This window comes from Pelodiscus sinensis, chromosome 17, assembly GCF_049634645.1.
Source record: "Pelodiscus sinensis isolate JC-2024 chromosome 17, ASM4963464v1, whole genome shotgun sequence".
Taxonomy (NCBI): domain Eukaryota; kingdom Metazoa; phylum Chordata; order Testudines; family Trionychidae; genus Pelodiscus; species Pelodiscus sinensis.
In genome coordinates this window covers 21,765,594-21,792,004 of record NC_134727.1, presented here as the reverse complement: position 1 = coordinate 21,792,004, position 26,411 = coordinate 21,765,594, and the positions used below count along the sequence as shown (strand labels likewise).

Genomic DNA, 26,411 nt, shown 5'->3' with positions numbered 1-26,411 from the left:
AGTCCCTAAACATGGGTTTATGGCATGATTATAACATGATCCCCAGAAAATGTAGCCTGTCTATGCCAGTTAGGAAAAGCATGTTATAATCTTGTCAAATACTATAAGTTTTTTAATCATGTGAACATCTCTCTGTGTGTGGCTCTCTATTCCTTCTTTCTTTATTAGACTGACATTGGATAATTTGTGTCCAATTCTCCAGGACTCCCTTCTAATGACTGACACAAATTGTGAGAATTAAACTGTTGGAAAATTGAACTCAGACTCTGTTACTTTCCATAACAAAGTAACAAGTTAAAAGAAACATTTAGGAACAGACCTTAATGCAGCAGAACAATGATGCATTTGTATCAGTTTAACTGGCATTGTGCTATAAACTGTACCTCTATGTTGAGTTAGGGGGCTTTACCACATTACAAAGCCTCCAATTTATAGTCTTTCCACCATGTGTTCAGGAGCTGTAGTCTTCCAGTTAGCTTTAAAAACATGCTTCCTTCCATGGCAAATCTTCCCTTTTTACAGAAGCCTGGGCCCTGAATATAAGAACTGTTGTGACAACCATAAAAGGTGATATATTGTTGCAAATAATGCTCTCCTTTGCATATATGTTTAATCCGGTAATTGAAGTCTGTGGTCAGACATGCCCAGAGAATTACTGAGGGGAACTTGCGGAAGGTGAGCAGGCAGCTGCGCCTGTCTGTTGCTTTGTGGAAACGTTCTTTTCCTAACAAAAGTTAAGTCTGTGTAGGTTAAGGCTTTGTTAAGCAAATCTAGATGGATACTTTGTGATTCTTCAGTGCACAAAGGTTAAAAAAAAAGCGAGAGGAGGCAGAATATAGAGAAAGAGATGGGGCCTTAACAGAACGGGGAAGTTGGAGGCTGACAAGAAGTAAAACTAACAAATCCTCTCACCTCTATTCCAATCCCAAACTTTGGGTATTATTAGTACAATTAGTACAAGCCCACCCCAGGGCCAACACAGGTGCTTCAGTTATGAAGATGGTATCTGAGAAAAGCTCACAACACAGGTTTCCACACTACCAGCCTATCCCCTGGCCTATTAGCCCTACACCTACATCCCCCTTCCAGAAGCCTCAGCCCTCAGGAAAGCCCCATTTTGCCATCCAGGAACACCAGCTTCTTGCACCCCAGTCCCCACTTCTAACCCTCCCTGCTGGCAAGTGTCAAGTCTGTCCCACCTCCCAGAGTGAGGAACAGCAACTGCTGCAGTTTCAGTATATTGAAGCTCCATCACACAGAGCCAGGTGGGTGAAGGTGTGCATGCTGCCCTCTACTGAATGGAATGAGACCTGCTCAAATGAGTGACATAGGCCTTCTACAATTGACAATGGAGATTCAGCAACACCCATCCCAAGTGTTCAAAAACAAGGGTCATGCTCCTAAAAAAAATAAATCAAGAGATTGGCTTTAAAAACATTTTAAAATAAAATTCATTGGTCATCTTTTTATTTGCTTTTGAGTTCCCCACTGCTGATGTTGCAAAGTCCCAAAAAGCCAATCTTTGTATCATATGACAATTCTGAAACAATAGGAATCTACTGGCTATGAATTTTTTGCAGTGTAGACATGCTACTTTAAATACCCAGAAGAAAATCAAGATAATCTCTGCCCAGGTTGGCTGCACAATAACCTACTTTCATTCCACTTAAACAATTTCACAACATGCTCTCTCAAGGGAGTATTTATTTATATTTCATTTTAAAATAATTCACTCCCTTGTGGACAGATGCCAACCTATTCCAATCTTTTCTGAACTGACCTCCATATGGTATACATTACATTCCAAATGCCCATTGAATAGATTGAAAAGATAATTATTTCATTATTATGAGTAAGAATACAGGAGAGAGAAAGAGGAAGAGAGAATGTCAACTGATATATGCTTAATGTTAAGTCTGGTCAGGTTTTTTTCTGAAACCTCTTTCTCATTGAAAAATGTCATTTTCATTAAAATTGACACTTTTTGAAAAGGTTCTATTTTAATTTAAAAAATCATAAATTTTGAAAAAAAGTCAAGCATTTTGATATTTATAGAATAAAAACCTTTAGATTGGTTTTGTTCCCAAGCTACTTTTTAATTAAAAATATTACAGTTTTTTTTTAAAAATCAAAATTTCCACTAATTGGATTTTAATTAAAATGAAACATTTAAAACAAAATTATGGTGAGTTGGAATTTTGTTCACAGGAAATTTTGTCATGTTTTGGGTAAGTTTTGGATCATAAAAAAATTGGAAATCCTAGAATTTCCCACAAGATGAAAAATCCAACTCCTGGTCAGGCCTACTTAACATATAGCATAACCGCTTTTATTAAATCTAGAGTGAATACACACTTGCCAAGCTACATTAAACACTTGCAACTTCTTATATTAAAGAACATGGATGAATTCTGATTTCTCCAACTATATGTTATTCTGAAGAAGTCACCAGTAGAGACCCAAGTCACTGCACCCTTGTCCCCACAGAGTGGTCTCAAGACTTCGTGTTTAGTTTTACAACAGAAAGGCAATGCATGAAATGCACTACTGTGAGAAGCTTAACTAAGATTCCCTGTGCCATTTAAGTCTGCCTGAAGTTTGCCAACCCTCTAGGTTTGTCCTGGAGTCTCCAGGAATTAGTCCTATTTTGACTTCACTGGAACTATCACGAGTGAAGTTACACATATGTTTGTGCTTTACCTGATATGGGCTTCAAAAAACCTTTGACAACATTTTATTTCTATGAACATTCACAGGAACAGAACATTACAAGAAGAAAGGATCACACTATACGAAGGGGTGAAGAAGTAAAGCCCAAATGTTTGCTAATATTTTGTAATGTTTCTTCAATTGCTCTCACTGTGGAATGAAGCCTCCCCAATCAACCAGGCAGACCATTTTGTGTTTGGCTGTGAGAATTACAATATTCAATAAACAATGACATATTGGTTTCTGATCTGGAAGATTTGGTGGGATTTGGCAGTTTCTGTTCTCTTCTGTCCTCGTTCCTTTATTGTGTCCATTACTGTGGTTTCATGTTGTCCTACCATGTTATTATAGCAAATGTAATGCATGGACTAGACATGCATGCTTTGTGGTCTGTTGTATGCCCAGTGGTTGAGCTGGACATTTCAGACCAAAGGGACACATTGTCCTAACTGAAGCAAAGAGTGAGCTCACCCCAATGACAGCTTCCAAGAGCTACTAACGTAGGCTGTATCTACAGTAGGGAATTATTTTGAAATAACTCCTGAAATAACTATTTCAAAATAAGCTTATTCCTCCTCAGAAGCAGGAGTTAAAATATTGAAATAACAAGCCCTTATTTAAAAATAACAGGCTTGGTAGTATGGACACTCACCTTGTTATTTCAGAATAAGGGGGGGTTATTTCGAAATAACTCTCCAGTGTAGACATGCCCTATATAGACATCCCACCAACAGGCTTCCTGGCCAAGGTATTAGTTTTGAACTTTGGAGACACAAGTAAGATCTTCGGTTGCCTGCCAGCCTTCAGAGACAACAACAATAGCAGGTCTGTGTGCTGTTTGTGAGTGGGTAGGAGGACAAGTTGTTAGATCTATAATTTGCAGCAGCTTGGAAGTGGCACCCCCCCACTCCCTGCCCTCCACAAGCTAAAAAAAGAGTCTGAGTTCTATGATTTCCCCAGAGGAGGGGGAGTGTGGCATCCATTTACAATACACAACATAACTGCAGGCTTTTTATATATTCCCAAGTGAAACACTGTCATGCACATGCCCTCTGCCAGCTCTCTCCCCCCACACATACACACACCTTTTTCTGACACATACACTTTAAATATGTATTACACCCATACAGTGCTCCCTTGGTTACAGCCCTCTTTTGAGGGCTATGCAGAGATATTTTGGAGCTCATGTTTATGCAGGGAGTGCAACATATGCTCCCCTAATCATCAAGCAAGTTCTGTATTGCCAATACAGTACTTTGGGTTGGCTACAGCCCAGAGGGCACAAATAAGAAGCAGTCCTTGTGCTTGGGAGGGTCTGAGGGTTGTAACTGTGGCAAGTCACTGCCCTAGAAGGACAGGATAGTATTGTCAGAGGCTCACTTTAACTTATTCAAACCATTGGCAAGCACTGTCAGAAAGACTCCTCTAAGTTAATGCTCAAGCATTTCCATTCCTTCTCTTTCTCAGACATTTCCATTAGGGGCTGAAATCCTCCACATTTATGCTCAGCTGCAGAGCTAATTTTTTGGGACAGTTTGAGTAAAAAATGGCACAGGCAATATTGAGGACAAAGAGTGGGCAGGGAAGGAATGGCAGCACAGGTTTTTTAAAAAACTGTTTCTTAAAAATAAGAAAAGTAGAAATTCTTATATTTCTGTAACTTTAATAGAAAGTTGAAATGAAGGGTCAAATAGACACAGAGGGTATGTCTACACCAGCTCGTTAGTTTGAGCTAAGTAGGGTAATTAGGGCAAGCGGAGTTGCAAATGAAGCTGGGGATTTAAATATCCCGGGTTCATTTGCATGTTCCCCGGGCGCCACCATTTTTAAATCCCCTTAGTCCGAACTCTGTGCCCATGGCTACACACGGCATGGAGTAAGTAGTTCAAATTAAAGATCCTAATTCGAACTACCGTTACTCCTCATTCCACAAGGAGTAATGGTAGTTTGAATTAGGATCTTTAATTCAAACTGCCTACTCTGGGCCGCGTGTAGCCGCGGGCACGAAGTTCGGACTAAGGGGGATTTAAAAATGGCGGTGCCCGGGGAACATGCAAATGAAGCCCGGGATATTTAAATCCCGGGCTTCATTTGCAACTCCACTTGCCCTAATTACCCTACCTCGCTCGAACTAACGAGCTAATGTAGACATACCCAGAGATATTAGTCTCTGAATCTGTACAACTCAGTGAGATGTGGTCCTCAGAAAATCTGATTTGATTTGGTACAAATCTTAAAAAAAAAAAAACATGTTACTTGTGTGTGCTATTGTTTTACAATAACAGGATTTTCACTAATAAACTCCCAGTGTTCCATTGACCCGGAACATATCTATGTGAGTACACTGAATGGAATTTCAGATTGTATATGAGTTCTCCATGTTCTTTTAATTCTGCTTACCCAAGCATATGAAGATTGGATGAAATTTTTGGTTTTAATGTATAGTAATGAATATACTCTATATGTAAAACTGTTAATGAGGTAAAGCTGAACAAAGAGGTCAGTTGATCTAGGTTTTATTCCTGACTTTGCTGCTAACTGTCTACATGACCTTGAAAAGGCACACAGCCTGTTTTCCAAATCTGTAAAATGGAGGTGATGATATCCATTGTTCTAATCAGCACTTTGTAATCTGTATATTTTAAGTGCCAAGTATCATGATCTTTTATTAGATCAACTTCTGTTGGTGAGAGAGACAAATTGGTCCATAAAAGGTTTAATTTCAGCCATCAGTATGATTATGACAACACTACATACAAGTATTATTATGTAAAACTGTGTCTCATAACATAAGAACATTGGAATGATCAATGAAATGGTGGCAAATTCAAATTCCATAGAAGAATATGTATACTCCCCTGTGGATAAACTGCGGAATTCATTGCCACAAGATGTCATTGAAGCCTAAAACTCAGGGAGATGCAAAAAAGGCCTGGATATTTATATGGATAACAAGAATATCCAGAGTTACAATAATAAATGCTGATGAATTTTGGAAGAAATAAGCCTTATGCCTCAGGGTTTATGCACAAACTCTCATTCTAAATTTCATCCTAATCCTTAAGATTGCCCCACGTTGATTTAATACAGGATGGGTTTTTTGCCCCTTCCTGTGAGGCATCTGGTGCTTGCCACCATTAGCAGTGGGATACTGGGAAGATGGAGCTCCTTGGCTGTGAATGAGTGTACTTGTTACTATGTTATGGAACACGCTCACAAGATGTGCAGAAATCTTTCTGAGATCTTCAAGGAAAGACTTCACATAAGATTGGCTCAGGACATTTTGGGATGTTGTTGTAGTTTATCTTTACAACACCCCAGTAGGGTAGACAGAGGCATTGACATCCCAATGGTGCTGACAGCCTAGAGAAAACAAAGGTGACACCTACTGCAATGACTGAGCTCATTAAGCCTTGCAAGTCAGCTAGGAGAAACCCAGCACTGCAATCACACCATGCTCTCAGAAATGGCACCATTCATTTCACGCTCTGTCCTGCTTACTGACAACAACAGCTCTTTCTCCTTGGGGGAGTGGCAAGACAAGTTACTACGAAGCTGAGCATGTTCATTTGGTCCTCAGTAATTGACTTTTAACTCTCCTCCCTGGGAGGGCAGAACCTTTCATTGGCGATGATGCATCTTGAGACACAGAGGGGACAAAACATGTGTGTTTTGAAGCTTGTTGTTTAGTTGATCTAGTTTCTGAGAAAGCCAGCTGAGGAGTGTACTAGAGGCAGAGGGGAAAAGACAAAAGGTTATGGCTAAGACTTGTGGTTAAGTTTATGTGCTAAGACTTGTGGCTACAGCAAATCTGTCTACTGAAGCTCTAGCTACACTGAAGCAGAACGGTAATTCCTGCTCTATATGCAGTTTTCCAAAAATAAAAGTTTTATAATAGAGAAAATTAAGTTTAAAGAAGAACAAAGTTTGCTTTGACTTTAGGAATATATTTTTTCATGCAGTACAAGGCACCCATTGCAACACAGGAATTGAAAAACACTCAGAGAGAGCAGCTGGGTACTAAGTGACCGGACCAGACTTTGAGATAACTACAGTCATTTCTTCCAGCTGATACAGGATGCTACAGGCACTCAGTGCCCCACAAGAGCTAAGTACATTGTTAGACCAGGAGCATTGTTAATTACAGAATAACTATCAAATGGAAATTTTAAAAAGAGAGGGAAGGATTGACAGATTTATAGCTCTGACATATAATTTTGAGAGGAACATCGCTAAATCAATGAGCAGGTAGTATGGTCTAGTTTGGTGCTGGAAGCCAGTCAAATCTTGTGTTCTAATCCCAGATTGACACTGATTTGCTCAGACTTAATGTATCCATATCTTCCACCCAGATATAAAATGGGGATAATACTTACTTATCTCATAGGAATGTTACCAACATTAAGTACTCTTGAGAAACAGCTTTGAAGATTAAAACCATTATATAAAATGCAAAGTATTATTAATAATAATGTTATGGTAGCACCCACAGACTCCAGTTGAGAGCAGGGCACTATTAAGCAATTGACAAGCCCTTTGTAAGAATCTCAAGCAAGATAAAGTCCCTGCTTCTGTGAATACACAAAATAGACAAAGGGAAGAGAAAAAATGATCTCTCATTTTGAGAACTGAGCCACAGGGATATTACATGTCATGCCTAAAGCCTAAATATATAGAGGTTGAACCTCTGTAGTTCAGAACTCTCTGGTCCATCATCTGGAATTATTTTAGTTACCTGGATGTCTACTTTTTGTGACTGTGGTCTAGTTTCCCATGGTCACATAAAGTTTGCTTACAGCCATAAATCCTATCTTTCAGTGTTCTGTGCTCTTATTTAACACTAATTTACCACTAAATGTCTTCTAGAGCTCAGCAACCAGTGGAAGTGCTGGTAATGCTGCTAGACAATATTGACCTCCCGTGGTCCAGAAAATTCTCTGGTTTGGAACCAGTCAGGTCCTGAGGGTGCCAGATTAAGAGGTTCAACCTGTCATTCCCATGTAAATGCAATCTTTACATAGTCTTCCAAGCCAAAAAGTTTAAAAGAGACGATTGAGTAGACTACATAGAACACTTGCTATATTAAAGTGTCCAGTCCTGTGAGATGTCATGCTACTTTGCCTCCTACATAAAAAAGTAGGAATTGTGGGTATTCAACACCTTATAGGATCAGACCCTACTTTTATGTTAGTTTTAAAACTTCAGAAACCTTCAGTCCAATTGTTTGAATCAAAATAGAGAGATTTACAGATGGAGAAAGGTGCTCAGCACTTTGCAAGGATAGAACCGTACAGAGCAGTAAATCTGCAAAATGATCCCTCAGCATCTTGGCCCCAGTCCTGCTCTTACTAATGATAATACTCCCATTGACTTCACTGGGAGCAAGAACAGGCCCGTTGGCTCATGGAAGAAGGTCACTAACGACTCCAAACCCAAACGTTACAAGAAAAGGTAACTGTAAACTGCAGAAGTTCCCATGGAACACCTCTGAAGTCACTGCATTTGGGATGGGGTGAAGAGAAGACTCATTCTCATTCAACCCACAGAGCTTGCTACCCTAGTTCCAAAACTTTCTGGCTTGATTCTTTGTCCTGTCCAATCTTCTTCATCCAGTCTTAGTTGGGATTGTGGTAATACAAATAAAGATCATATAAGAGAGCACAGGTAAATCTGAGCCTAAAAATACATATTTTCCATCCAAATAACAATCTGTACAATTTTAGTTATAAAATCAAGCTTCAACAAGAAATAACTAAAACATACCCTACTAACCACTTTTTTACTCCCAGTGACTCCAATAGGATTTCCACATCTATAGCAGCAACAGGGGACAGGCCATTATTTTACAGTGAAGGAGCTCTAATTGAAGCGTAAAATGTATTTGCTGAGCTAAATAACTTAGTCACATAAAATCTAATGTCTACCACACTGGGATAACGTCTCAAAAATATTTTAATAATTGATTACTGTTTAATGTACCACAACTGTAATACCCAATCTAAATTAAAAATGCATTTGGGAACCTTAAAAAAATGTTACCAGTATGTTCATAGAATCATAGAATCATAGAATAATAGGACTGGAAGGGACCTCAAGAGGTCATCGAGTCCAGCCCCCCGCCCTCAGGGCAGGACCAAGCTCCACCTACACCATCCCTGACAGATGTCTATCTAACCTGTTCTTAAATATCTCCAGAGAGGGAGATTCCACCACCTCCCTTGGCAATTTATTCCAATATTTGACCACCCTGACAGTTAGGAATTTTTTCCTAATGTCCAATCTAAACCTCCCCTGCTGCACTTTAAGCCCATTACTCCTTGTCCTGTCCTCAGAAACCAAGAGGAACAAATTTTCTCCTTCCTCCTTGTGACACCCTTTTAGATATTTGAAAACCGCTATCATGTCCCCCCTTAATCTTCTTTTTTCCAAACTAAACAAGCCCAGTTCATGAAGCCTGGCTTCATAGGTCATGTTCTCTAGACCTTTAATCATTCTTGTCGCTCTTCTCTGTACCCTTTCCATGGATGTTCATAGATCCATGTCCTGTTTTGTTTTTAAACTATCCTACAATGGCTTAAAGATGTGGAAATTGTATCCTTAATGCTTTATTCCCTTTAAAATGAACACATTGTCACAATATTACCTTTTTCTCTTACTCTATGAATTTTAAACATTAAGAGTCATATAAATAAGCTTTTTTTTAAATCAGAGCAATAAACTGTGTGTTGAACTCACTGACTTATGATAGAATGGTGGTAAATAGCCATTAATCTGAAGAAGAATGCCCTCTGCAATTACACTGACTGTGCCAGAGTCACAAAGGCTGTGTCCAGACTCAGGGGTTTTTTCGAAAAAACTTCACCTGCGTCTAGACTGCAGCTGTGTTCTTTCGAAATTAAATCGAAAGAACGCAGCTTTTCTTTCGACGGCGGTAAACCTCATTGCACAAGAAGAACGCCTTTTTCGACGGAGATCCGTCGAAAATAAGTGTGTGTGGACGTGGGGAGGCCATTTTTTCGAAAATAATGGCCTCCAGGAAGAAGCCCTGGTGGACAATCTGGGGCATGGCTTGCATGTCTCTGGTTCCTGTCTGCAGCCATTTCTTAAAGGGACAGGCACCCTCACAGCCACTTGTGGCAGCAAAGCAGCCAGAGCACACGGCTGGTGAAGTGCAGCATGTCCCAGCCCCAAGACCCTCCTGGCCCTTCTAGAGAGCCTTCTGGGGACCCAACCAGGGGCTCCAAATGCCGGGCACCGTCATGGTCTGGGCCAGAGCTCAAGACCCTTCTTGAGCTCTGGGGAGAGGAGGAGGCCTTACAAGCCCTAAAAAGCCGGCAGTGAAATGCGGACATTTATGGCCGCATGGCATAGTTCCTGGCCCAGAAAGGACACTACCCCCGCACCCAGGACCAGGTGCGCTCCAAAGTTAAGGAGCTGCGCCAAGGGTATGTGAAGGCCAGGGAGGATAGCTCCCATTCTAGGGCAACCCTCCACTCCTGCCCTTACTATAGTGAGCTGGACCAGATCCTGGGTGGTGGTGGTGAAGCACGCACACCACGGCATCTCGTGCAGTCAGGCTTGGCGGACCCTGTGGTGGACGCGCCAGAGCAGGACCCAGAGCAGTCAGGAGACAGGGACATGGTGCCAGAGGAGGACAGTGAGGAGACGGCGACCCTCACCCTGGAGCCAGTCACCCAGACCCTAGAGGCCTCCCAGGTGTCATCTGACGCCGGAGATGAAGCAGCAGGTGAGTACAGTGAGGTTGTGTAACACCCGGGGGAGGGGGAGGTAGGTGGGTGCACAGTGGGTGATACACAAGGGAAACCTGTCATGCTCAGGCTGATGCCCAGGTCACACACGGTGTTACCTTCAGAATGTTTGATTCCCTTGTCTCAAGGAGAGGGCATGCCCTTTTGGACAGGTGTTGCACACATGACTGATTGTGATAGAAATGTAGCCGTGTTACTCTGATCTGAGGAAGTGGGACTGGCCCACGAAAGCTCATCCCCTAATAAACCATCCTGTTAGTATTTTAAGTGCTACATAGTCCAGTTTTTTAGGACAGGTTGTGTCTTCCTCTTTTCCTCCACAGCCAGACCAGCCGTGCAAGAGGGCCGCAGCACCCCAGCCCCACCTCCATCTCGGGGATATGGGAGCCGCAGACACAGGCGTGTGTATGCGGACATCCTGAGGCAGCATGTGGAGGCCGTGCAGGAGCTCAACACCATCCTGCGAGAGAGGGCGGAGGCAGAGGATCGATGGCATGACCGGCTGATGGAGGAGCTGGTCCAGCAGCGCACGTCCCTGAGTGCCACTCTCAGAGAGGTCTACGGCTTGCCTGCTCCTGTGCCTAGTCCTGCTCCTCCAGAACCCCATGACCCCGCCCCACCAAACCCCCCTTCCACAGCAGCATCCCTTTCCCCCCTTGGACCTCCCTCTCCCCCAGCCCCCCCAGTTCCCCAGCCCCTCTCTCCCCCTGGCCCTCCTCTCCCCCAGGCCTCCCCGTCCCAAGAGCACCTACCCGCTGTTATCCAGCCAACCGACAGGTGCACCACCCGATCCCGTGGCCATGGTGGACCCCGAACACGAGGCCCAAGCAGGAGACTGAGATCAGACAAGCACCGTGTAACCTGATTCCCTTCCCCCCTCCAGGTTTCAAGTCCCCTTCCCCCCTCCAGGTTTCAAGCATCCCCATCACCCTAGTTACATGACAAGGAAAGTGTTCAACAAAATGTTTATTGTACATAGTTTGGCATGAAAGTATATTTTCTACATCAAAAATGAACAAAAGCTTTTTTATGTTTGCAACAGTTATACTATTTTCCAGTGAGTGATATTTAAAAAAAATAAAACAGAACTTATTATTTTGAGACAAACCCTGGTGTTTATTATTTCTCCAAACAGGGTCAGGAGATGGGTTGTGGAGGGAAGCTTCTTTTGGGTCAGGGCCCAGTCCCCAGGCAGAAGCCCCTCAGTAGAGTCAGTGGCCTCCAATTGAGAATTGCTCCCGTAGGGCCTCCCGTATGCAAACAGCAGACCGGTGAGCCTGGCGGATGGCAGCTGTCTGGGGCTGGGCAAAGTGCCTCTCCTGACCATCAGCACCTGTACCCCACCCTGGTAGGAAGGCCTCCCCTTTCCTCTCCACCAGGTTATGGAGAACGCAACACGCGGCCACCACCTCAGGGATGTTGCTCTCCCCCATGTCTAGGCGTGTGAGCAAGCACCGGAATCTGCCTTTTAAACGTCCGAACACACATTCCACCTGGTTGCGAGCCCGGTTAAGGCGAGCATTAAACTGCTCCTTGCTCGCATCCAGGTGGCCGGTGTAGGGCTTCATCAGCCACAGCATCAGGGGGTACGCGGCATCAGCCACTATGCACACCGGCATGTGCACATCCCCAACCGCAAAGTTGTGATGCAGGAAAAATGTTCCTGCCTGAAGCCTCCAGTAGAGGTACGAGTTCCTGAAGATGCGTGCATCATGTGCCCACCCTGACCACCCAACACAAATGTCAGAAAACTGGCCACGATAGTCGACCAGGGCCTGGAGGACCATAGAAAAGTAGCCCTTTCTGTTAATGAATTGGGCTGCTTGATGGGGCGGTTCACGGATTGGAATGTGTGTCCTATCGAGCGCTCCTCCACAATTCGGGAAGCCAAGGGCAGCAAAGCCGGCCATGACGCTGTCCAGATCTGGTAGACAGACGATGAGCAGCTCCGAATTGATGGCCCTCACCACCTGCAGAACGAGACAGACAACAAAATGTTAGAAGGGGTGCCTTATCTCTTAGGAGGAGAACCCACCACCCACCTTCCCTCTCAAACACCCCGGGAATCCCCTCCTCAGAACTCCCCCCCCCCCAACAATTCAGGGTGAGTGGAGAAGCTCCCTCCCACTCACACTCCACTTTGCCCTTCCTGACAGTCTCCCTTCCCCCCACCCCAAACTGTGACTGTCCCCAGACAATGACTTACCTCCATCAGATGTATCCAACAGTAGACCTGCCCATTCCAAATTGGTGTCCCACGGAGCGGTAGCTATCGGGGGTTGCCAGCTTCCAGAGGGCAATGGCGACCCTCTTTTCCACGGGGATAGCGGGCTGCAGGTGGGTGTCTTGCCGTTGCAGAGCAGGGGCGAGCCAGGTACACAGCTCCTGGAAAGTGGTCTTTTGCATCCGGAAGTTGCGTAGCCACTCTTGGTCATCCCAGAGCTGCATAATGAGCCGGTCCCACCAGTCAGAGCTGGTGTCAAGCCTCCAAAAACGCCTGTCCACAAAGAAGTTTGGAGGCAAGGGCAGTGCGGCTGCTTGACGGACGATCCCTTCATACCTCTGGTCTGGGTCCAGATGGGGAAGTAGCCTCATGACTGTGTCATGTAGATGCAGCAACACTTGCAGTATGATGGCGTGGGGCCATCGCCTGCCCAGGGGCAGCTCTGGCTCCATGCCAAAAAAAATGGGTCTAAAACAGAAAAACCTCCACACAAAAAACCTGCTGGGGTGTCCCAGGAAGCTGAGCACTCCAAACCAGCACTGCAATGCCTTGCTTACCTCCTAGAGGGACAGCAAAGACAGCTGCAGAAGCAGAGCAACGGGTGTTCATGGGGCGTCCCTCTCACCACGCGTCTCTGCAAAGGGCAGGCAGCAGCACCCGGAAGGAAATGCTGCCCCCATGCCCTGGCAGAAGCGGTTCCAGGCGGCTTTTAATTTCGAAAGAGCGTCCAGCAGTCAGGACGCTCTTTTTCGAAAAAGTGGATCGATTTCCCAATCCGCGTATTGTAGTCTAGATGCGCTTTTTCAAAAGAGGCTTTTTTGAAAGATACTTTCAAAAAAGCCTCTTTCGAAAGAGGCTTGCAGTCTAGACATAGCCAAAGAGACTTCAGCATTGCAACGCAGAGCCTCACACCTTTCAGATGTCTAGAAAAATAATTGGATTCAAGATCATGAGGCTGGCACCAGGCTCCCTATACAATGAATGAGAAGAAAGAGGTACCTAACAGTGTTCCCTCTAAGCTGCGCGGCAGCACAGCTTCCCAGGTGATTAATCACCCAGTCAGAGACTCAGGGCTCTGTGCATGGAGCAGACTTACTGGGTAGGGCTGATTAATCAGCTGTGAAGCTGTGCTGCCCTGCAGTTTAGAGGGAACACTGGTGCCTAACAATGGGATTTGCAAAAGACAGCATACCAAATTAGGAGCTGCCTAAGCTAGCCAATGAGAGATGTCCTGGTAAGAGGCATGTCCAAAGCCTCCTCCTTTCAGTGAGTTAGGTCTTTAAGGGCTTGTCTGCATTTACCCCAAGATCAACGCTGCGAAAGTCAATCTCCCAGGATTTGATTTAGCGGGTATAGTAAGGACCCACTAAATGAATCGCTGATGGCAACCCCATTGACTTAGTACTCCACAGGGTTGTGAGGAATAAGGGAAGTTGAGGGGAGAGTTTCTCCTGTTGACCTCCTGCAGTGGAGACATTGTGGAAATTCAACCTAAGATGTGTCAACTCCAGATGCTATTCATGTAGCTGGAGTTGCCTGTCTTAGGTGGACTTCTCACCTAGTATAGACCTGGCCTAAGTCAGGTTCCTTTCTCTTCTCTGCTTAAAGGGGAGAAAGTATTTGAACATGGGTCTCTCACATCCTATGTGAATGTCTTAGCCACTGGGCTAAAATTATATAGTGAGGTACCACCTCTTCCAAGGGATTTTCAATAGCATGCAATCTGGCAAATGACCTGTGACCCTGCATACAGAATTGAGCCCCACCAATGCCATTCCTAGCTCGCCCTGCTTTGTGCAACCAAATGAGGCTTATGCATCTGGGTGTAAGGAATGAGGCATCACGGCCAAGGTCCAAAGGCAGAAATATAAGCATCTAGGAACTTTTAGCCTGAAAATTTAGGTGCAATTAGGCCTCCTGGGTTAGGCCACAGATGAGCAGGGGGTTGTGAATGCCAGTGGTACCTAAATGTTAGACTAAGTAGTCTAGGTCTCTTTGTGACTTTAGCCCATTGTATGTAAATTATAAGATACTAGAAAACTTTTCTGGCATTGCCTGGCTCCTTCAGGACAGGGAGCTGGCTGGCGGCGGGGCACAGGAGTCAGGGCAGGACCTTGGGACTGTGGGCAGGCGATGCAGGAGGATGAGAGCAGGGAAGGCTGCGATAGTGAGCGTTGGGGGGTGAGAAGGGGCTCAGGACAGAGGTCCCATTCAGCACTGGCCTTTTCTCTCCCCTCCCCCCTCCAACTACTACGGCCGCTGGGGCCTTTTCTTGCTCCCCAGTTTTCCCCTCTCCCCCCAGCTACCCATCCCTCCAACCACCAGGGGCCTTTTCTCCTCCCCCCCCCCCCCCCAGTGCTGCAGCCAAGGGCTGGGGGGGGATAGAAGTTTTGGGGCAGGGGGGCTACTTACCTGGTGTGCTGGCAGGCAAGTTGGTGGAATCCCAGCCCTGTTGGCCAGTTCCCTGGTGGTAGGGCTGTCACCAGTGGACACTCTGCAGGATAACTCTCCCCTGCAGACTCGCTGCCCCCAGTGGTCACTCTCAGTATTGCATCCCTCTGAACCTTTCCATTTTATAGAAAACAGTTCCTTTCTTGGTGCTTTTGGTTCTCCTGGTACAACCCAGCCCTCCCTGGCCCTGCTTTATGTTTAAGAGAAGAGGAAGCTGCATACCAAATGTGGTGGTCCTAGCTCTTACCATTCAGAAGGAGTTCTTGAACAGACTCACAGACAGACCCACAAATATCTAATAGCATCCAGGCTGATCACCAGAGCAGACCAGAAAGTGGATTCCCATATCTGATAAAATATAACAGAAAGAGGTACCATTGGAAGGTCTGCTGCCAGTGCTAGAAACGGGGAATTAGTCTCTGGACCATTGAACTGTGCCAGTATGCAAACCTCAGCTCTTATAATGCTAAGTTTGACTGCTGCCTATTTCTGAGACTGCGTCTATCTTTTTTCTTTGCTTTGTTTTGATTAACATGTTTTATAGCAAAATGAGACTTTAGAGCAAAGATCCGTGCCTTTTCACAGAAACGAGCTCAGTTGCATAGGCAAGAAAGAGGAAGAGCCAAATTCTGATCTCATTTCTGCAGTGCAAGTCCAGAATAAATTCCACTGAGATCAGAACACCGAATGAGGATCTGGCTTCTAACCAGAACCACGGAGCAGGAGTGTCTTTCTGAATCTTGCTTTTGAATAGCAGTCAGTCAGTGAGAGAGTTAACAGAGCTGGACATGTAAGCTGATCTGTCAATGAATAACATACATAGTTGTTATGTTGAAGTTTTCAACAGGGCTGCATTTTGAGGAGGGAGAAGCTGTGCAGAGCTGATTTTGCCTTGGAAAGGGCACAAATACAAGGTTAGTGGTACTTGAAGAATTAGCAGCCTGCTCTAATTTCCTTTTGGGGCAGATATCTTCAAACACAAGCTGAACAAATAAAGTTATGCTGTTTATAACTCTCCCTCCTCCATGGGGAAATGTTCTGGTATAAACTGATCAGATTACTAGGCAAAATATCCTACAAAATCTTTTTATTTAAAATTGCACAAGCCAGGGTTAACAACATTTTGTTTCAACATCAGAGGGGAAATTATTCCTGGTAAATAGAATCTTTTTAGGTATCTCTCTCTCTCTCTCTCTCTCTCTCTCTCACACACACACACACACACACACACACACACACACACACACACACACACACACACACACACACACACACACACACACACTTTTACTGTATGTTAAGAAACTGTACAAGCTATAACTTGTATCCAGAATGTATACATATTCCAGTGTAAAACAACATACAATTGTAAAATTTGCTAAACAGGTTGAGTGACTTTACATTGTGGGAGGAATAATGACTTCATCTCAGGCTGTTTTGGATAACTGAAGCAACAAGACTAGGTGAGGATGAAATTGCAGAGCTCCTTAACTAGAGTCATGTAACTCCTTAACTGAAGTCTCTCATCAAGGTACAAGAATTATGTTTGTATATGGATGACTTTTTTTAACAGAATTGCTGCCAAAACTAGTAGAAAGAAAGCTAATGAGGAAAGATGTTAAAAATGAAACAGCGTGGGTGTATGTGGGATTGTGTGTAACTAAACTGCTGTGTTAAGATTTAATATATTTACTCTCGACTCTATGGGATATTTATCAGAGGATCTCCTCTCCTGAGATGGTTAAGTATTGTTATACTATTCCTAATTAACATTAAAATAGACTGCAAAGCATTAAGGCAAAGTTTTCCTACAGTATATGTGAGAACAAATGTTCCCGTTTGATTGAGTCACCCTGCTTTGGGTCACAGTCATGAAGAATTAATATGGTCGACTCAATCGAGCTACGGTTATTTATCTACCCATAGGAACAGAAGCTTGGTCTCTCCTGTAGCAGACTTGAGCTTGAATACAATTCTTCTTACTAGTACTGAATCACAAATGACTCACTTCAAACTTGGATGCGAGAGCAAAGTATACATTTGCAAATTGGCTCGTGAGGCATTGCTTTGCAATGTAGGTGGGATAGGTTTCATACTGTAGCAGTCAAGTTCTGCTCCTTTATTTCCTCCTCCTCTCTTTTCCTTGGTGCAGGATGGTTTTCTGAGTTCAAGATTTCAGTGTCATTTTTGAAGGTACTGAAGTAACTGCTACCCAATGCCCTGGTGAATGTATCATGTGGACTTTTCTGGCTTCACGTGAGACTGGAGTTCTTCACTAAAGATGGATGATTTTGCTTTGCTTGACCTGTTGGAATGTCCTGTGTGCTTTGAAAAGCTAGATGTCACGGCCAAGGTGCTACCATGCCAGCACACCTTCTGCAAACCTTGTTTACAGGGGATACTGAAATCCCAGAATGAGCTGAGGTGCCCAGAGTGCAGAACTCTAGTCTTCTGCAGCATTGAAGAGTTACCGTCCAACTTGCTTCTAATTCGCTTACTGGACAGTGTCAGATATGGACAAAATGTTACAAGGTTTGGCTCCATCCAAAGATCTCGGGTCCTGACCTCTCCTGCCTCCATCAGGAGAGACAGGGGAGATCCAAGAGGTTTACAACTTAATCAGTACAGGCTGGCACCAAATCCCAGGATCCATACGGAAGGGGTAAGGAGAGTCCATGTTTCTTAATATCTTCATAGGTAGAAAAAGTTACATTATTATGTGTCAAAAGCCATGAAAACATTCCTGTTAGTAGCACTGCAGAAATACTTAGTATAGAAGCAACTAGTTCACTGGATTACAAATCTGCCTGCTGTCTCCTTGTGATATTTGGCTATTTGAGCTGATCTCTGCAGTAACATTAAATCTCAAGCTTATAAAAAATAACTGTCTTTCTCAAAATCAGGTTGCAAAAATTTCAATAAAACAATTTTTATCATGAGTTTTCTGGTGCTTGCTTGTTTCAGTTGGGCCAGAAATATTTTCTGCTCTGACTTGCAGATGGATATTTTGGTAAATATATCTCCCATCTGAAATTAACTCAGGAAATGCAGAATCAAGAAAGATAAAAGTTGAAATGTCTTTTCTTTTTATCTATTGACTAGACTGGTCTTCTGCCCCCTGCCCACATCCGCCTTCAGTGATTTTACCAGCCTAATTTTAGAAACCCTAAGTGGCTTTCTCCATGTTATCTTCTGATATTTTTTATCTTATATATTCAACTCATGTTATTTGACCTTTTAAATAAATTTGGTTCTGTCTGAATTTGGGGTAAAAGTTTGACAACAGATTTTATTTTACCTGCACTGGGTTCCTGTCCCTAATCTGTCATCTCTTCAATTCTTGAACAGTTTTCATATAATTCTCATCTAAATCCTTTTCAAAATACTCAAAAACAAAGGGTTGTGAAGTTAGAGGGTATTTGAGTAGAATGATTGTCAGAGACATGAATTTACAAGTACATATACACTGAATAACCACATACTTGCATGTGCATAGTGTTTGTGTAACATTTAAGTACAAGCATATTTCTGTATACAATTAGAACTGGATACAGTATACCAAACTGTACCCTAAAAAAAGTATAATTTGGTAGATGCAGCCCATTGAATCTCACAACCTCTGTGGAGTTAGAAACTCTTCTTTCATGTGTGGCACTTTAAAATGATCTTTGGAAATGCAGCCCAGATTTTTCCATTTGAGTGTGTGAAAATGTGGCATTGCTGCCCCAAAAGTTTATGCCCTGGAACTCCTTCTGATGTGGCCACCAAAGACCAGTGTTGTTTAAGGGAACGGATGGCTGTTATTACCTGTCCATAGTTCAAATCCAGCACAGCTTGGTAGTGATCCAGAATTCCTGTTCTCTGGCAGCTGTTGGGTGGTGTATGAGAAATATGTTGTGTCTTTAATCTGATGTCCCATGGATTAATGTGGCACTGTAATCTAAATGGCATCCCAATCCAGCCTTAACCAAGAGTCTGAATTTCCCTCAGTTGTAGAAGTCTGTTTCTTTCCTCCTCTTCATTGTCTCCTATTTATTTTGGGTCTGCACATTCTAAACTCAAAACTCAGGTCATCTGAAGAACTGGGCTGTGCCCACAAAAGCTCATGATACCATCTTTATGTTTTGTTAGTCTATAAAGTGCTACCAGACCATTTGTTGTTTTTTATGTTTCTTTAAGGTCAGGGTTGACATAAATAAAAGGGATAGTATGGGTAAGCTTGCATTTCCACTGTGTGTTCTTGATCTAGTCTATGGTCTAGTGGTTCTAGATTGTCAAGTGGTAACCTTTCATCATCCCTAAATTCATACAATAAATAAGTAATAGATATGTACATACATACAGAGGAGGGAATTAGAAAACTTGCCTCTATCATTATATTATTACATTTATCATGCATGGAAATGGAGGCTGTAGCAAATTAAATTTTACAATGGTTTGGTTACTTGTCATTTCCCTGTGACCGTAAAGCGTAAAAGGTGAGGGCTGCTCTTAACCAGACTATTTGCAGAAAGGGAAGACATTTGATAAACTGCAAATCCCACTGGAGAGCACTAGCAGACATGGTAGCCTATTGGTGGATATTATTGTAATCCTAGTAGGGTTATTAAGTGAGCACACTGCCCTTATCACTGCCAGTAGTCTCATTTTTCATTCTGTTAGGTCACCGGCCAGATAAGAAACCAGAGCCAGTCATCATGGAGGAAATCAGTCACCTCGTTCTCCTGCACACCTACCTGTTCTGCCGCAAAATATATTTCACCCAGACCAGGAAAATTCTGGCTGTAGCTCAAATCCAGTCCTAACCATAATACACCAAGCAGAGTCCCAAATGGCCTGAACTGCAATATTGATAGAGTGGAAGGCTTGGAAGGCATAATACAATAGAAAATCAATCTCCTGCTATTTACTTCATTGCTTCATTCTTTAAATTACTCTATGAATGAACGTAGTGCAAGTGACAAATTAGTCTGTCCTATGAAGTGAAGTTCTGTAGCCCCAGAACAAATATATCAGATAATAGAAGTATAAATTTTCTTTGACAATACCCCCATCTTTGTTCTTCACCCCAAAGACCATCACATGGGCATTTCAGCCTCCATCACCATGTAACCCTTAATTGCTGGCTGTATTAAAGCAGTCAATGAAATGACAATTGGTGGCATGGCCAATAGAAAATAGATCCCCTCTAGGAGCTGGAATTAATCACTGATGTATTTCAGAGAGGCTGCTAGTCATTTAGGGTGCATCTACACTGCACCCAGAGCTCAAAATAAGCTACACAATTTGAGCTAGGCAAATTGTGTAGCTTATTTTGAGTGAATTTTGAAATTTGGTGCTGTCTACATAGCACTTATTTTGAAATAAATCGCTATTCTGAAATATCCGGCACTCCTCTAATGAGATTTACAGGACGTCGGAATAGTGTGCCCATTATATTTTGAAATAACGGGCATGCTCAAAAGACACAGAGTAGCTATTTCGGGATACCTCTGTATCCCAAAATAGTGCTGCAGTGTAGATGTAGCCTTATCAAATAGCAGTCATTTTCAGTTACTGTCACTAGGGGCTGAATTTGCACCTTGAGATAGAAAGTTTAATAATTTATCCTGTTTACTTCCAGCCCCCATTCAAAAACTTAATTCCTTTTATGATCATCTTCTTCTTTTCTCTCTGGGTGCTTTAGATATTACTTAGCTCTCAGGACAAGTAAAAACCTTTTACTGATATTGTTCATTAGTGTCATTCAGCTATTTGCTGCTACCAAAACCAGTTAAAATAAAATTATCCTTGGAATTAGAATAGCTGATTAGACTACTTCCCTGCTGGCTAGAGAAAAGTCCAAGACAACAGGACTGTGATGTTCTGTATGTTGCTCTGGCATTGCCTCATTGAGTACTACTGAGGAAGCCCCTTAACATCTCCATGCCTTAGTCTAACCATCTGGAAATGGGCATAACAACATATACTATAAGAGTGCTGAAAAGCTTAATTAATATTATAAAGCACTTTGAGATCCTCAGAAATGCTGCAGAATGCTACACGTTTTGGTAGCTCCATTTATATAGAAGCAAAATGCAGGACAATGTAGCACTTTGAAGACTAACAAGATGGTTTATTAGATGATGAGCTTTCGTGGGCCAGACCCACTTCCTCAGATCAAATAGTGGAAGAAAGTAGTCACAACCATATATACCAAAGGATACAATTAAAAAAAATGAACAAATATGAAGAGGACAAATCACATTGCAGAACAGAAGGGGGATGCGGGGGGGGTGGGAAGGGGGAGGAAGGAAGGTAAATGTCGTGAATTGCTGATATTAAAGGTAGGGAGAGTGGGATGTTTGTGAGTTAATGGTATTACAGGTGATAATTGGGGAAACTGTCTTGGTAATGGGTGAGAAAGTTCAAAGTCTTGTTAAGTCCTTGTTGGCAAGTGTCGAATTTTAACATGAATGACAGTTCAGAGGATTCCCTTTCAAGTGCAGATGTAAAAGGTCTTTGTAGCAGAATGCAGGTGGCTAAGTCATTTAGGGTATGTCTACACTACAGCGCTAGTTCGAACTAACTTAGTTCGAATTAGTTAATTCGAACTAAGCTAGTTCGAACTAACGCATCTAGAACTAAAAACTAGTTCGAACTAGCGTTTTGCTAGTTCGAACTAGCAAGTCCACATTGAGTGGACTCTGAACAGGGCTTAAGGATGGCCGGAAGCAGTGCCGGCAGGGCATAAAAGGAGGACTTAGAGCATGGAGATGCTGTCTCAGGCTAGCCGAGGGCTGCGCTTAAAGGGTCCCGACCCCCACCCCGGACACACAGTTCTAAGGGGTGCCCCGCTTGCAAAGAAGTTCTGGCTTGGAGTGCCCTGAGTGCCCACACTGGGCACATCACACCACTCGGCCATCAGCCCAGCTGCACTTGCCGCAGGCTGCCATCTGGGGAGAGGGAGTAATTGGGGGGCTGCAGGAGAGCTTCCACCGTGAGGAGCCCACAGAGCCAGCCCAGTCCTCCCCATCGGGGGCTCGTACCCCATTCCTCCCTCACCTCCTTCCACTTACCCTTCCTTAGCCCCCCTTCTTATTGATGTACAAAATAAAGATAACGTTTCTTCCAACATTGACTCTGTCTTTATTGAAAAAAAACTGGGGGAGACTGGGAAAAGGAGGTGGGAGAGGGGAAGAGAAAGGCTGGGAGAGGGGAGGGCAACTAACATGATCAGGGGTTGGGAACAGGTCCCAGATGAAGAGAGGCTACAGAGACTGGGACTGTTCAGCTTAGAAAAGAGGAGACGGAGGGGGGACAGGATAGAGGTCTCTAAAAGCAGGGGTTGGGTGGAGAGGGTGCATTCAGAAAAGTTCTTCCTGAGTTCCCATAAAGAAGGACTAGAGGACACCAAAGGAAAGGACTGGGTAGCAGGCTTCAAACTAGTAAGAGAAAGTTGTTCTTCTTCCCAAAGCAAATAGTTAACCTGTGGAACTCCTTGCTGCAGGAGGCTGTGAAGGCTACAACTAGAACAGAGTTTAAAGGGAAGTGAGATCAAGTCATGGAGGTTGGGTCCATGGAGTCCTATTAGCCAGAGGGTAGGAGTGGTGTCCCTGCCCAAAGTTTGTGGAAGGCTGGAGAGGGATGGCACGAGACAAATGGCTTGGTCATTGTCTTTGGTCCATCCCCTCCAGGGTCCCTAGGGTTGGCCGCTGTTGGCAGACAGGCTACTGGGCTAGATGGACCTTTGGTCTGACCCAGTACGGCCATTGTAAGCTCAGGGCTCAGGGTCGGGGGTCTCAGTGGACCCCCTTGATTTTCATGCACACCTGGTCCTGGGTGGCCAGGCTGGCAGCTCTCCTGCCCTAGACGGCCACTTTCCTGTGCCTAGTGCGGAGATCGTGGACGAGGTCCACGATGTCCGCACTAGCCCAGGAAGGTGCCCGCCTCTTGCGGTCCAGGGCAAGCTCCCGGGAGCCGCCAGCCTGGTCCCGGCAAGAGGGGGTGGGCTGGGGGGCATCGGGTGGGTGGCTCTGTGCCGTGCCAGGTGCAGGGTCTGCTAGCTGGGTGCTGGCAGGCTTGCACCTGGCACGGGCACCGTAGCCAGCCCGTGCCCCTTTAAGGGGTCCGGGGCCGGGAGGGGGGCATAGAGTTTCCCTGGTGTTGGCCAGAGTGGCCACCAGGGAAACCTGGGGAGGGCTAGCCTCCCACTAGTTCGAACTAAAGGGCTACACAGCCCTTAGTTCGAACTAGCTAGTTCGAACTAGGCGTTAGTCCTCGTAAAATGAGGTTTACCTAGTTCGAACTAAGCGCTCCGCTAGTTCGATTCAAATTCGAACTAGCGGAGCGCTAGTGTAGCACCTATTAAAGTTAGTTCGAACTAACGTCCGTTAGTTCGAACTAACTTTGTAGTGTAGACATACCCTTAGAGAGTGTCCTTTCTGGTTAAAGTGGCAAGAAACTGTTTTCTCTTTGTGATCTTGTCTGATATCTGTTTTGTGGGCATTAATCCTTTGGCGAAGTGTCTGAGATGTTTGTCCAATGTACATAGCAGACGGACACTTTCGGCACATGATAGCATAGATTATATTTCTGGATGCGCAGGAATATGTGTTCTTGATCTTATAACTCACTTGGTTAGGTCCAATAATGGTATCAGCAGAATGAATATGTGGACAAAGCTGGCAACGGGGTTTGTTGCAAGGGAAGGTACCAGGGTTGGTATTAGTGTGGTATGTCCTGTGGTGGTTGGTAAGAATCATCTTGAGGTTAGGTGGTTGTCTATAGGAGACTATGGGTCTGTCTCCCAGAGCCTCTTTGAGTATGGTATCCTGTTCCAATATAAGCTGTAGTTTATTGATAATGTGTTGGACAGGTTTAAGTTGGGGGTTGTAGGTGATGACAAGTGGTGTTCTATTGTTGGTTTTCTTGGGTCTGTCTTGAAGTAGATGGTTTCTAGGTATTCGTCTGGCTCTTTCAATTTGCTTTTTTATTTCTCTGGGTGGGTAGTTGAGATTTATAAATGCTTGGTAGAGATCCTGAAAATCCCGGAGGCTAGCTTCAGGGAAAGGAGCTTAGGGATGGGACACAAACTAACGCTGCTGACCCTCCTGGAAGAAGCCTTGCATTTATATAGCACTGTGATATATACCGCAGTGATGAACCAGGCCATGTACACACATAACACACAGAAAGTCCCCTAACTGAACTAGCCCTTACTGACAAGATGTTGCTGACTCTAAAATGGTAACAATCACGGATGTGATTAGAATTGAAAAATTCAAGACAAATACATGAGTTTATGTCCTCTGATCACCAAGATAAATTATAATAATTCAAGGCCTCTATAAAAATGATATTGCCCATGTAGTAAACATAGCTGGACAGGGGGAAATGGTTTTCTGGTTAAGACAGATTGGGAAGACAGAGTGTCTTCTGGTAACAGCATAGGAGTAGCAATCTGGAGGCCATCTTGTCCCCCAGACTCCCTGTGGGATCTTGGGCAAATCCCCCATTAACTCCGGTGGAAATGGGATTGAGCTGCCTTTGTTCTCCAAACTATAGAATGATGATACTTACCTAGCTCAGAAGTACATTGTGAAGACAAAATTATTTGAGATTTTAAATGCACTTTAAGACCTTGGGTGAGAAGGCACTGAAGGAGCCTTTTTCTGTGCCCATTGAAGTCATTGGAAGTCATTCCATGGGCTTTGGATCAAGTCTTAGATGTCCCTAGCATTATTATTATTATTATATAGCTCGGATGAAGGAATCTGGAAAGACAGCAGCCTGGTTTCTTGAGTATTTTCAGTTGCAGAACAAGTTTGAACTTCTGAGATGATTTCCCTCATTCCCGACCCTCTCCAGCAGTTTTCATAATGTTCTTAAAATAACTTGATTAAAAAAAAAAAGCCCACCACGGTTTAATGAAGAGTAGAGAGAACCTCAGAGAAAATGCAGATAAATCTCGAAACATATTGATTTCTAGCTCACTGTTTGCATTCAAATGAACTGTAACAATGATTCAAATTGGTGACTCTTCTCAGTTTAAGATTTGTGAAAAACAAGCTATTAAAGTTTGTGACAAAGAATAATCTTGAATCATGAATGAGCTTTGGATCAAGCTCGGTGAAATTAGCATCTCATTTTTGTGAGGATTTTAGTGGAGACAATAGTCATAGTTAAAGCCCTGCACAGATATAATTTGTATCCACATCCACGAAAAATGATCCAAGATATTCTCATCTGGATACCGAAGGATATAATGGGTTTTAGACACAAAATTTGCATCCGCATCCATATCTGCAGAAATGAGCCACATGTATCTGAATCCACATCCATGGATGCAGATACCTGTGGTTGTGAAGCAAGTATCTTAAACTTTTCAGCTAAGAGAGAAAGCTATAGTGTGGATACAAAGTAAAACATTTTTGACCATCGTGTGAAGAGTGAAAAGTTTCTGTCTGTAGCACTATGCAGAATGCTTCCATAGTCCTCGAAAGTGTAGCAGGACCAAACTGTATCCCAGAAACAGATACTTTGTTAGTGAATCACGCCACTAAACTGCTATTTGAACATTATAGAACAAGGAAAATACGGGGAAAAAACTGAGCCAGACAAAAATATCCAGAGAGCATGAAAGTCTGCCCTTAGAAACATAGAAAATACTCATCTGCCTAAGGCGTATGTTCTTGTCTCAGTGCATGTACAGGAGGATAACATCCCCCTACAGCATTTTCTGGGAGATAGACAGATACCTCCTCTATTGAGATAAAAATACAGCGTACTCCAACGTTGCCACCTTCACACTGGGTCCTATATATAGTGACTATGCCTTGCTATTCTCTTCTCTTCTGAAATCATCTCCAGCTCCTTTTTGAATTGACAGGATTTACTTTGCCAGCTCTTTTGAAACTGCATGTCAAACATTCTTTGCATTTGCACCTAAGATTCCAGAAATAGGAGAGAAGTACAGCAGGAAGCAAGTTATTGACCCATTTTGCTACTCAAAGCTTTCTTCACCTGGCATTCTGCTCCTTTCCAGACTCAGTAATGACCTAACAATATGAGGCAAAATCCTGACTGATTAGAGTCAGGTTGTGCTTGGAGGAGAAAGGAGTGGACTGGTGCTGAGCATGTATTAGGAACAAGAGCTTGCCTATCAACACACACTGACTCAGGGTGAGGCACACAGTGCTGATTTTTAAAATGAAGAAGCACTCTCTCCGAGGCTAGCAGCTGCTGCCGGCAGTGGTGTACATGCTACTCACATGTGG

At 43.7% G+C, this 26,411-nt stretch overlaps 1 protein-coding gene across 4 annotated transcripts in view; it reads left to right on the top strand.

Annotated features, from left to right (window-relative positions):
• The first annotated feature begins 15,890 nt into the window (after positions 1–15,890).
• Positions 15,891–26,411, top strand: part of SH3RF2 (SH3 domain containing ring finger 2) — a 117,931-nt gene continuing 107,410 nt past the window's right edge. Inside the window, exons 1-2 of one of the 4 annotated variants that reach the window (XM_014576271.3) lie at positions 15,891–16,067; positions 17,306–17,815. In XM_014576271.3, the coding sequence (XP_014431757.2) occupies positions 17,435–17,815 (381 nt within the window). In that variant the 5' untranslated portion in view covers positions 15,891–16,067; positions 17,306–17,434. Of the gene's footprint in view, positions 16,068–16,474; positions 16,685–17,305; positions 17,816–26,411 lie in introns of those variants that run through there. The other 3 variants (XM_075900303.1, XM_075900304.1, XM_006128554.4) reach the window with 3 other exon arrangements.